The following is a 12,549-nucleotide window of genomic DNA, read 5'->3' as shown; positions in this document are numbered from 1 at the left end:
TGACTGAAGAACTGTAGATAAGGTATCATCAAATACATGTGCTTATGAGTCAGATGCAGTCTCATGATTCACAAAACAGATACAGGCTGACCAACTTCCTTTAACTTTTTAAATTGAATTTGCAAGTGTCAATTCAAAACTTTGTTCTGTCTTTCAGATCTCTACATTTTTAGCTCTTGCTTTTAGCTGCTTATTTTTCTATAAGTAAAGGGCAACAAGATTTTAGTGTTTTATTTCTAATTTTGTTCAAATTAAGCATTTTTCTAGTCTATTTTGGCCAGTGGATTTTATTGCTCTACAGGCTGTATTTTAGGTAATAAATTCTTCTATGTGACCATCTTTAAATAAGTATGTGAGAAATTCCAAGAAAATCAGTGTACCTACTTATATGCCTGTTTTGTATTTATTTTAATGGAATTCCTGATAAGCAGTCTTGGTTTAGTTCAACTGTAGATATAGCTGCCTAAGATGTAACTTGCAGAGGTGCCAGAATTGGTTTAAAAAAAGTGGGAATGGAGACTCAATCGTAATTGTCAGTTCTGTAGTTCAGGTAGATTTTCGGTGTTGTTATTTCTTTTAATTTTTATTTTCTCTAGACATGGAGAAAATCTTTTTTACAAATACTGAAATATCCTTAGAATTGGAATTTCAGTTACTGTGACAGTATTTCTGAGTTCAGGAGAATCTGTTGGGAAACAGGGAGCTACATTTCATCACCATCTTAGGTATTACATATTCCTGTTTGCTTTCCTGTATGTACTTGAATGGATTTGAATTTACAGCTTCCACCAAGATGGGGCACTCTGCTGTGGCTACTACCTGTCTGAACAGAATATTCTGTGATGAAAACTTATGCCATGAATCTTCTTCACAGTGGGTATAGTACTGAGTCCTTGAGACAGGATAAAAAATGGGCTAACCTGCAAGTTGTGTGTGCCATGTCAGGGATGAATGTCTCAGATTCTTATTTTTGCTGAGGTGGATGGTTAAATGCTGTAAAAAACGTGTTAGTTGCAAAGCTTAGTTAATTGCTTGTTGTAAATTGCTATCAATCCAGCATGGTTAATTAAAATTCATTCTGTTTTTTCTTTGGCTGAAGAGTGGTAGCAAACAGACCAGAGAAGGTCAAGGAGGCACCTTTCTTCTTCATAGCTGTGCAAGGAAGGTTAGTAGGGCACCTGCTGTGTGAGCAGAAATTGTCTGTTCTCCGGATCTGTGCAGGATACAGAGTAAGTTTCTGTTTGTAAAACGAGAAGGATTTGTATTTACTTGTGAAGACTGTAATCTGTGATATAAGATAGTGGTGGTCTGAGCCAGATTTGGACAGGTTTGAGATGTCTCAGGTGGAGAAGAGGAATCAGAGCCACATCAATGAAGAAGTATCAAACACCTGACATACCTTGTGAGATAACAGCCCTCACTGAAACAGAGCAACTCTTCCTCTCTGTGTTTACTTGGCAAATATCCAAAAGCAAATATTTAATTTTTGAACTGAAAGGAATCCATTGCGATGAGTGAAATGGATATTAAATTTGGCAAGATTAAAAATACAGGGTTTTTTTACATGAAGTGAATTTAAAAACATTATATGCTTTGATTTGGATTTGGAGGTCAAAACCTAAAATTGGTGGTACTCCTGGTCCTACTTGTGATTTTATTGTTGGTCTGTCTGTCCCAGTTATGGCTTTCAGGATTTTCAATAGCAGTTAGAATGATGTTAGGCAAGGCTCTTGACAATGCTGAGGAGTGCTCTGTCTTCCCCTTTTTCATTCTGACATTTCAGTTCTGCACAGTTTGCTGATAGTGCCAGTGCCATTTATATCAACACCTGCATTTGCCAGTCATGATTCTTGCTTTCAGAGTGGGATATCTCATGGAAAGAGAGAACTCTCACGAGAAATGTGTCACCTTATTTATCTTTGCTTATTGTTTTGGTTCTGTCTGTCCTGATCAGGATAATGCTCAGTGATACTGTTTTGACAACTTTATCCTTTCCTGTTGGTGGTTATAGTTGCAATAGCCTTCAGAGGGAGTTAACTTCCTCTAACAACTTCCTACTTTTCAGATGAATCTCATTATATTTCATAATTTATTTCCCCTCCCACTCCTCCTTGCAGTCTGTTTGTAGTACACCTGCTTGTGGCAGTGGTACAGAAGGTGCTAGATTGGGTCAATCCTGCTGTTGCTTGAACCAGGTAAAGCCTCCCTCTTTGTTCAGTCTTTGGACACGTGGTGGTGCTACACTGGTTTGGGAGCCAGGGGGAGAAGTTTCTGCATATGCAGAGTGGGCTTTAAACACCACCAGAGCATTGTGTTGGCAGGGACAGCCATTTATGGTCCACTGGAGGCAACAAAAAGCAGCTGGGGACTGACTTGGGCCTTGGTGGTGTGAGAAGGTGGAGAGACTCAGGGAGTGACAGGAGGCTGGGAACCTCTGCTGCTGATGTAGGCGGGAGACCCTGTAGCAGTGGCATTTGTTTTTTCCTTTTCCTCTAGAAAGAGAAAGGATAGGAATAGAAAACCTGCTTTACAGGTATTATTCACTTCTCTCGTACCTTCCATGACTTTCCTGCCAGTCTCCAGTGTTTCCCCTACCTGGTCCTTCCTAGAGAGGGCTGCCCTGGCCCCGTCCATTGAGTGCTCAGAGTGCTGAGCTGGTGCTGCCCCAGCATCCTCATCTCCTTCTCTGACTTTCTTCTCTCCCCCTGCTCCCCCCCCTCAATGCCAGACTGTGCCCCTCTGTTCAGTGGCTGGATTGCTGATCCAATTTAAGTTTTAACTGTTCAGTCTTTTAGCAGCAATCTTTTAAACAATCAATCTTATAAAAGATAAGCTGTCTTAATTTTCCTTGTTTGTTTATTTTGTAATAAACACGCTTCCTTTGGTTTGTTGTTTTCATCTCTTCTTAGTATTAAAATTCTCAACAACATGGATGGGAACCCAGTACAATGGAGTTTCAGTGGTTTTTTGGCATGTCTCTTTATAACTGTAATTTTCTTCTGTCTTTGCTGGAAAAATCTATAAGGATAAACTATCGGACTACCTGAGAAAGTGTATTTCTAAACCAAAATGTACCCTTTCCAGATTTTGCAGTATTTTAAGATAAGACATTTGCAAGTCTGGTTCATTTTTTTTTCCCAGAAGCTGAAGTCATGTTTATGTTAGCCATTGATTCTAAATTCTGTATAGGCAGTTTAATGTTGGAGAAGTAATTTGGAATATATGAAAGAAATTCTTATTTTCGCAGCTTTAGAAATATAACTCAAGCATGTTTTAAAAAAAACATTCTTTTGAAATTCTTACTTGGCATTGCTGCTCCTGCTTCTTCTTGTCATAAAATGATGAAGATGATGCTGTTAGTCTTGCTTCTGGAGCACCCTGAAAGATTTTATAACTCAGATGACTCCTGGAGCTGTGTAGTTAAGTTCCCTGCTTTATGTATCTGTGTCAGATACACATAAAATTTTATTTTTCTAATTTTTAAATATATCATTGGCCATTTATAGTTTACTTGCAGAAGACATGATTTTTGATTTAAGAAATATTTCCTTCTCAACTTCATCTATGAAACAATCCCATTTCCTTCCTTCCAGTCTCTTTCTCTGAGCACGGACACGTCAATGGTTTTTTGACCCATTTTAACGTTTCCTGCCCCAGCTGACTCTATTATTCTTGGGGTGGCAGCCACCCATACTGCTCTCTCTCTCTCTCTGTCCCTGCTCGGTGGCAACGACCTTACTGCTTCTTTCCTCTGCTCTTCTCATACAGCCCCTCACAGCTGTGAGCCCGCTTTCCCCTCGAGCTGCCTGACTGGATTAACATAATGTTCAACACTGAGCAATTGCACCCAACTCTACTCCATTAGAAGATGTCTTTTTGTCTCAAGGACAGCTAGAAGAACCCACACTGCTGGTCTAAAAAATGGTGGTGCTTCTCCTTGTAGCCTTGCCTTGCTTGTGTTCTGTCCTGTTTTCAGCTGGAATAGACTTAGTTTTCTTCTTACTTACTGGTACTTACTTACTGATACTTACTTACTGGTACAGTGCTGTGTTTTGGATTCTGTATGGGAATAATGTTGGTAACACCTGGATATTTGTTGCTAAGCTGTGCTTGCCCTGTCAAGGACTTTTCAATATCTCATGCTTTGCCTATGAGAAGCTGTACCTGAATCTGGGAGGGAACATGGTCAGGACAGGTGACCTGAACTGACCAAAGGGATATTCCATACCATAGGATGTGATTTTTAGTCTGAAAACTGGGGTGGTTGCTGGCCAGTGTGCTGGTTTCATCAGGGGTAGAGTTAATTTTTTTCACAGTGGCTAATTCAGGAGTATGTTTCAGATTAGTGCTGAACACAGGGCTTACACAGAGCCAAGGCCTTTTCTGCTCTCTGTACTGCCATGCTGGCAAGGAAATTGGGGGTGCCTGGGAGGCTGGGAGGAGACACAGCCAGGACAGGTGACCCAAACTGACTAAAGGTGCAGCAGTGCAGAACCTGAAGGCAGCTCTCCCCTGCTGCGGGGGGAAGGCTGCCCTAGAACCGGAACACGCAGGATGGTCATTCCATGGCCACGAGCTGTGGGGCTGGTCAGACGCGGTCCTTGTAGAAGCGTTGCAGGTTTAGAAAGGCAGCTGTTTGGTTCCTGGTCTCCATGGTGTTTTTATTGAGGAAAACAGGGGAGGAATGGGGAGACTGGGGAGGGGGAAGGGAAGGCGAGGGAGGGTACAGGTTCCATATGAGCCCAGAACCAAAGAGGCCCGTTCTGGATCTGGCTGGGGATTTTATCTCTAGGGATGGGAGGCGGTCCTGACTCACATCCAGTCAGAAGGGGTCAGGGGGGCGGGGTCAGGGACAGGAAGGACACACATTACAACATAAAGGGATATTCCAAACCATATGATGTCATGCTCAGGATATAAAGCTGGTGGAAGAATGAATGGACAAGGGAGGACAGTTGGAGTGAGGGTGTTTGTCTTCCCAAGTCACTTTTACATGTGATGGGACCCTGCTTTTCTGGAGATGGTTGCACACCAGCCTGCCCATGGGAAACAGTGACTTAATTCCTTGTTTTGTTTTGCTTGTGGGCTTTTGCTTTCCCAATTAAACTGTCTGTATCTGAATCCACGAGTGTTCTGGCTTTTAACCTTCTTATTCTCTCCCCAATCCTGCTGGTGGGAGAGTGATTGAGTGGCTGCCTGGGGCTTGGCTGCTGGCTGGGGTTAAACCATAACACCCAGAAGGGGCCAAGCACTGCTTGGGAATTGGCTGGGTATCACTGAGCAAGTGGTGAGCAATTGTATGGGACATCACTTGTTTTGCTGGCCATTTACTTCTTTCTCTTTCTTCCCTTACTTTTAATCTCTATTATTGTTATCATCATAATTATTATCATTGTTATGATGAACAAACATTAACATTACTATGTTTTACTTAGTATCACTTATTAAACTCTTCTTATATCAGCTTATGAGTTTAACTTTTCTTATCTGATTCTTCTCCCCATCCCACTGGGGGAGCGAGTGAGTGAGCAGCTGTGTGGTATTTACTTGTGGACAGAGTCTAAACCATGACAGTCCTTTGATCAACACAGCTGTAACAAAATTGGTTCTGTTTTGTCTTTTTCTAGTTAAATTGAAAACCCCAGAGCAGAGTCTCTCAAGATGGAGCAGAATCTACCTTAATGCTTTCAGCAGTGCCTTTTTGATCCATCTGTTTCGTACAAGAAACTGTAGGGTCTGACTTTGGGTAAATTTGAATGTAAATATGGATTGACTATGCTTATATGTCAGGATCATTATGCTGACAAACCGAATGTTACAAATAGCATGAGACAGCCTTCTTCCTGCAAACTTGCAGCCCTGTTTGACTGAGCACCCTCATCTCCACATTCCCTGGATTTTGTAATCTGAGCAGGTTTGTAAATACACAAAATGTTAGAGTTGGGGAAGCACTTTTAAATAGCTTGTCTCAAAGTATGTAGCGTAATTTAAGTAATGAGATTGAATCCTTTGTCACTCAAAAATACAGAAGCCCTTTCTTTCTGGAGTAAAATAGAATAAATAAAGAAATTCTAGTGAATAAATTGACCTTCAAAGCTGGCAGGCTTGGTAAACTGCACCTGCAAGGCTGGAGAGATAACTTGCCCATCATTGCTTAGGAAGAGCAGGGCTTGGTTGCTAATGCTATTCAGAACACTGAAATACACTCTCTAGTGATGCACAGGCTGTAAGTTTGATTTGTATATTATTCTTGAGTTGGTGATGTTAAGTACTATTTTCTCTGCACCATGGAACAAAGAGTACATGAAATTTTGTCCTGTAGTAAATATGTTAGTTTTTTCTTTTTCTTGGGAGCAATTTTTGTATTTTGAGATACATGTAGCAAAAGCTGTGGCTGGGCAATATAGAAGAAAATGTTTATCACAAAATCCTAAAGAAACAGGTTTCACTTCAAATATACAAGAAAAGACCAGAATACTGTAGACTTTTATTCTCATTAGATCTATATCTAGCACAAGATTTGGCATAGGATTTGACAAGATTAAAACCATTAAAGAGTTGCCAGCAAAGGGTGATCTTAGGATGAGTTTATGTCAGGAAGATTAAAAAGAAGGCCACACAAAAGATTTTTTTAAATACATTATTTTATTTTAATCAGTTTGGGCCTATTGTTTGACTGAGCTGATAAACAGAAATAAAGTAAAACATAGTATGTTTTTCACCTGTTTAGGTAGTTTATGTGTAGTTAATAGCAAGGGTTTCTTTTAGTAGGCATGTTTATGGTAAAGGTAATTTTCTTTGGTTTACTGCAAGGTTTTTTGTACGAGATCTAGCCTTCAGACCAGAGAAGAAATTAATTTTGTGGGAGGGAAGCAGTCATAAGTTTAAATGTTTCTATCATAATTCCAAACACTAGACAGTAAGAAGTCAGCATGTATGTTTGCTATGCAGTGATCTGTATATTGCATGGCATAAAAGCTGCATTTGAAACCATCTTCCAGTCCTGTAGGCACCATGGTACCATAATATTGGACTCTTCATTGAAATTCAGTTTCTTCTTTGACTCAAGTAGCAGTAACAAGAAGGCCAGAGAAGTTCAAAGAGGACCCTTTGATCTTTTGAGTTGCATGAGGAACTGGGAGTTACAGGGCACTTGCTCTCCCTGCAGAGGTTGCTCCTTCTCCAGACCCTTGTGTGATCCTGTGTGTGTAGAAGACTGATGAGCTTCTCAGAAAGGGTAGTAGTAGAGCAAGGGCTCTCCTAGTTTTTGTGCACCCTTGACACCTCTGGAAGTTTCTTTTTCTGTGGAGACCAAGTCTGTCGGTCAAGATTCTGTATCTTGGTGGGTGGCAGCAGCAGCAGAGACTGATTGTGGTGGTTTTGTGCATTATTATGACACCTCTAGATATGGATGATGCCTATTAGTGTGCTTGAAACAGGATTCACGTTTCTGATGAGTGTATTTTTCTTCAAATCAAAAAAGACTGAGCTAGGGGATGTGTGTTATGTATTCAACCATAATTTTCCTGCTGTTTATTTAAGTTCTACACAGGCGATAGAAAAGAGATAGGGACAACTGGACATGAGAAATTCAAGACACATTTGCTTGCTGGATTTTTAGGGCTGCCATATTCCCTGGCCCTAACTTACTATCTTTGCATGATGTACTTTATGGACTTAATAGGACATGCAAAGCACTAGCTTAAAACTGGTTTGGTCCTTCGGGCGTCTAGTAATGAAAAATTTCAAAGCAACTTCGTAAAGGTCTGTCTGACAAAGTGCATCTGAGTAAATGCTGAGATAAACCCTGGCTGCTGATACCGAGGGAGCCTGCCATGAGTCCTAATAGAGGGACTATTAGGACTCTAATAGAGTCTAATAGACTCTAAGCCTATTAGAAGATGGGTTGAGATGACACTCCCCTTCACCTCAAATTTGTGCAGAAAAACTTCTCTTGAACCTTTTAAACCACCAGGGAGCTGGAGGACAGTGTTCTGCATGCATAGCATTGAAACAGACACTTTGATTTTATTCCCTAGATTCATTCCTTGACAAAATATGAAGTAAATGTATAAACTGATGTTCACACCCACTTACATCAGCAGTGTCCAATGTGAAATATTTATTGTTGGTAATATCTGCCCATCTGTTTAAAGTTTCCTTAGTCGTCTGGGCAGATTGCATTGCAAAAAAAGAGATTAAATCACTTTGAATATATTAGTTTTGGTTTTTTGCCTACCTTGACAAGAGGTTTTAAATCTCTGCTGTTCAGGTAGCTTAGAACTCAGCGTTCTTATGTGCTTAAAAAAGTACGTGCAAAGGTGAATTATTTGATTAAATGAAGTGTTACTTTATACATATAATAACGCCAACAATTTAAGAATATTTATTTTAAAACTGCTAATCTATTAAAAAACTGAATTCTAAGGAAGTATTGAACAATTTTCTTTAAAAAACTATTATTCATTTATAAAGGATCAACTGTTATAACTGGGAGTCCTACTTACTTAATATAAAGGTGATTGTAGGAAAGTTAAAGGTAAAAAGGAAGAAGAAAAACTATAGCTGCTTGTAAATATCATTCAGATTAAGAATTTTGTCAGCCAAAATGCTCAGTGTGAATCAATATCACCAGCTCTACGTCCGTTGGTGTGTAGTCTCCTTTTCCAAGCAAAACCAGTCTTCAGGCTTGTTGGCACTAAGAGCTTTGGTTGCAAGATCTTTTGTAATTGTAGTTGAGGACCATACCTGGCCTGAGGGTACTCCTGGTCTTCCGTGATTATATCCAAACTGGGGCACAAATGTGCATCTCTCTTGTGAGTTTGAAGTTTTCCAAGTGTGCATGTATTACCCCTTGCTTGCAGTCAGTTGGTCACCTTTAAAACTAATTTTTGAAGTGCAGTAATGTTCTGTGATGCAAGGAACATGAATGCAATGGAAAATAATGTTAAAGAACCTTTCACTGTGTGTGATTCCTGTGTGATGTATTTGAGCAGTGGGGTCTTATGTAATGTGCTGGCTATTACTGGACATCTGTCAGAGCAGCTCCTCTTTTGCACTTAGTATTTTAATGTCGTATATGGATGTCACAAATTAATATTTCTGAAACTTGTGTGCCGACTAAGCATCATTTCTCTTCTTCATTCTGTGTTTCTAGTCTGGGACTGTGAAGCTGACCAAGCCTGTGGCGTTATGGACCCAGCAGGATGTCTGCAAATGGCTGAAGAAACATTGCCCTAATCAGTATCAAATCTACAGTGAGTCATTCAAACAGCATGACATAACTGGTAAAGTATGCACTATCAGAAATATTTTACTTACTTACTTAAAATGTGGTAAATTGTTTTATTTTGTTGTTAAAAGATTGTGACTCTCCAGTGAGGGCTTTCTGTTGATTCTATGACTAGAGAGTTGCAAGGTTTAGAGCAGAGGGAGTATTCCAGCTTTCATAGGATGTAGTAAGTGATTTCCTCATTTCTTTAAAAGTCGGTTTCAGATAGTTCAGGGTTGATACAAGGAAAGAAGGCAGTCTGTATGTAGATAAAGGCCTCACCCTGTTCATTCCAAATAAAAAAAAACCAACCCAAAATCCAACCATTAAGAAACATCCTATGAGGAAAATGTAATTTATGGAAATTTTCTTTTTCATTGAGGTTTTTGACCTTGAATTCATATTCCCTTTTTGTGCCACTTGCCCCTCTTTGAAAAAAAAAAATCAATTAACCATAGTGTCCTTATCATGTAGGATGGGCATTAATCCCAACTGAGCCCCTCCCTTAGCCTGAAGCAGGATCACTACAGAAAGTTCATTTTTGATGGATGTTTGTCTAATTTTGTTCTGGAAAACTTGCAATGAAGCAGACTTTTGCGTCTCTCTCTTCCAGTATTTTATGGCTCTTAAAGTCGGTATTTTCCTAGGAGCAATCTACACTACTATTTCAAGCAAACAAAACTGATTTCTGTCCCAAATGTGGCTTGGGTACAACCAACCACACTTTCTTACAGTCTTTCCTTCACTGTGTAAGGTGCTGCTCAGTTGCACATACTTTGCTTGTCTAGTTTAAAAAATATTTCTTTCTTCTATCATGGTTACTCCCCAAATACACACAGGACCTCCAAACCTTCAAAACTTGGTCTCTTTTCTTAAAAGAATATACTGAAAGCATAATTATATTGTTTTGTTATTTACTTTAGAAGTTGATACTGATTTTGTTGATCTGCTTGACTTGTTACCTCCTACTCCGTTTGCTGTAGTTGTCTTCTGGCTGACCACTTTGAACTGACATGTGTTTAGCAAATATAACTTGGGAATTACATAGTGGTTTTGCTCCTATACCAGACAGTAATCAATCTGTAAAAAGTTTAATATGGAACACTGGTTTGTTATCTGCAGTGGTGGTATACAAAACTGGAAATTGGCATTCAGCCATTTAATGTTAAGCAGGGATTTGAGTTCCACATGGAAATCTCATAACAATAACTCATTGTTAACTAATGTGTGTATCACATCAGTTAGTGTCTGATCACGTACACACATACTTGTATTGTTTCCAATTTTACCTTTATTCCTGTTGCTATTTTCTTTCTGATAATATGTGAATGATTGCAAACATGGCAAACTAAACTATCCATATTTGTTTACTATGTAGCCATGAGTACATGCACACATTGGTTTGGTAAGTGTTGAGTTTTAGTACATAACCATTGTGCCCAGTTCCTCTCAGTCACCATCTGCTGAATGCAGTCTGTAGGAATATAGTCTGTGTCTCCACCCATGTGTACAGAGCTGACTGCATCCAGGGCACTACCAGAAGAAAATGAAGCTATTTTAAAATATTTTCTAGTACTGCTTTACTATATTCTCTTCCTAGAATTAAGGTACTGTGAGATGAAGTTGAAAGGAAGACATTTTCACTTCTACGTAAACACAGATGGAAACCTTGTTGTTTCATTGCAGGTGTGCAAAACTTTGAACTTTATAGACCTCTATGAAAAAGAAGAATCAAGATCAATCTTTCTTACTTTACACAAAAGAGGTATAGGGAAAATATTGGTATGAGTGTTATAAAGTAAATCTACAGGAAAGAACTTCAATTCAGCAACTACCAAAGAAGAAACACGATCAATGTCTGTACAGTTTTTATAAAAGTATATTGTGGTAATATTGCAAGTGGAATCATTAACTCAGGAGGATATTTCCAGTGCTGTTGGTCCCCATGACTCTGAATATTTGAAGTCTAATAAAGGGAAAGAACAGTGGATTTGTGGCTCAGAAAAAGTAGAGCATGGAAGGAGCATGGAAACTAATATGAAGATTAAGCCAAGGTAGTGTAACTATTTGCAGATATGGCTGTGAAAAACTGATGTGATTGTTGAAAATTTCTCAGGAATAAAAGTGTAAATAGCCTTTACATGCTGTTTTGATATGGAAAAATATGATGGAAAAGAGCTTAAAGAAAGTGACATGAAAAGGATATTTTAACTTTATTTGAAGATAAAATCTAAGGCATGGTCGTAAGCCAGGAAAATAATCTTGAACAAACATACCTAACAGTTGCTACCTATAGGGGTTGAGAAGTGTGGCTTTTACTTGAGACTATTAGTTGCTAATTATAGTTTATAGAATTGGGGACAAAGGTGCAACCCAACATGTCCTTTTTTTTGTGGAGATTTTATACTTTTTTACTACTTTTGACAAAGAGCACCTGCAGATGTATAAGAAAAAATTCTTCATCTGGAAACTTAACCTAATAAGAAAAAAGGTTATTATAGTAACAGTGATCCTGAGGACATCATGGGGCAGGGTGTGCTCTCATCAGGTTTGCAGATGGCAGCAAGTTGGGGGTACCAGTCTATAGGAACCTTATGAAATTCAGCAAGGCCAATTGCAAAGTTGTGCAGCTGGGAAGGCCAAGGCTCTTGCACCCCACTCAGCCTGGGGCTGACTGGCTGGGAAGCAGCTCTGATGAAGAGGACCTTGATAGTCAGGAAGACAAAATGAGCCAGTGTTGTGCCTTGCCAACAAAGAATGCCAGCACTGTTAACAGGAACATAGTAACCTGATCAAGAATAGTCATTATTCCCTTTATTCTGTACTTTTTAGACTACAGTTCTTAGATCTCCAGTGCAAGTTAAGGTGGGGGCCACAAAGATGCTCAGGGCTGGAGCACTTGCCCTGTGACGAGTGGATTGAAGGACTGGGCTTGGTCAGTCTGGGGAAGAGGCAGCTTGCTGGAGTGGGATGGGGGCACTAGCAGTAGCCCACACTATACAGAAGGAGGTTGTCAAAAAGATGGAACCCGACCCTTCACAGTGATGTATGAAACACAAGGCTGAGGCTGAACATAAGGAGAAACTTTCTTCTCCCATGAGGACTTTCGAGCATTGGAATGGGTGGCTCCGTTTCTGTCCTGGGAAGGTTTCAACCCCAGCTAGATAAAACCTTGAGAAACCTGATCTGGTCTCATAGCTGACCTTGTTTTAAGCAGGAGGTTGGGCTAGAAATGTGCTAAGGTCCCTTCCAATCTGAATTCTTCTATGGTCCTATGA

The 12,549-nt window shown here is 39.7% G+C and overlaps 1 protein-coding gene across 3 annotated transcripts in view; it reads left to right on the top strand.

Moving 5' to 3' along the window:
- The window catches only part of SAMD12 (sterile alpha motif domain containing 12), a 176,400-nt gene that overhangs the window by 37,218 nt on the left and 126,633 nt on the right, over window positions 1-12,549 (top strand). For all 3 annotated transcript variants that reach the window (XM_085053448.1, XM_085053447.1, XM_085053446.1), the window contains exon 3: window positions 9,158-9,287. In XM_085053448.1, coding sequence (XP_084909574.1) covers window positions 9,158-9,287 — 130 coding nt within the window. The remainder of the gene's footprint in view (window positions 1-9,157; window positions 9,288-12,549) is intronic.

This window comes from Lichenostomus cassidix, chromosome 2 (genome assembly GCF_008360975.1).
Source record: "Lichenostomus cassidix isolate B80296 chromosome 2, HeHo_3.0, whole genome shotgun sequence".
NCBI classification, from domain to species: Eukaryota; Metazoa; Chordata; class Aves; order Passeriformes; family Meliphagidae; genus Lichenostomus; species Lichenostomus cassidix.
The sequence above is the reverse complement of the archived record's forward strand: the minus strand, read 5'-3'. Positions and strand labels throughout refer to the sequence as shown.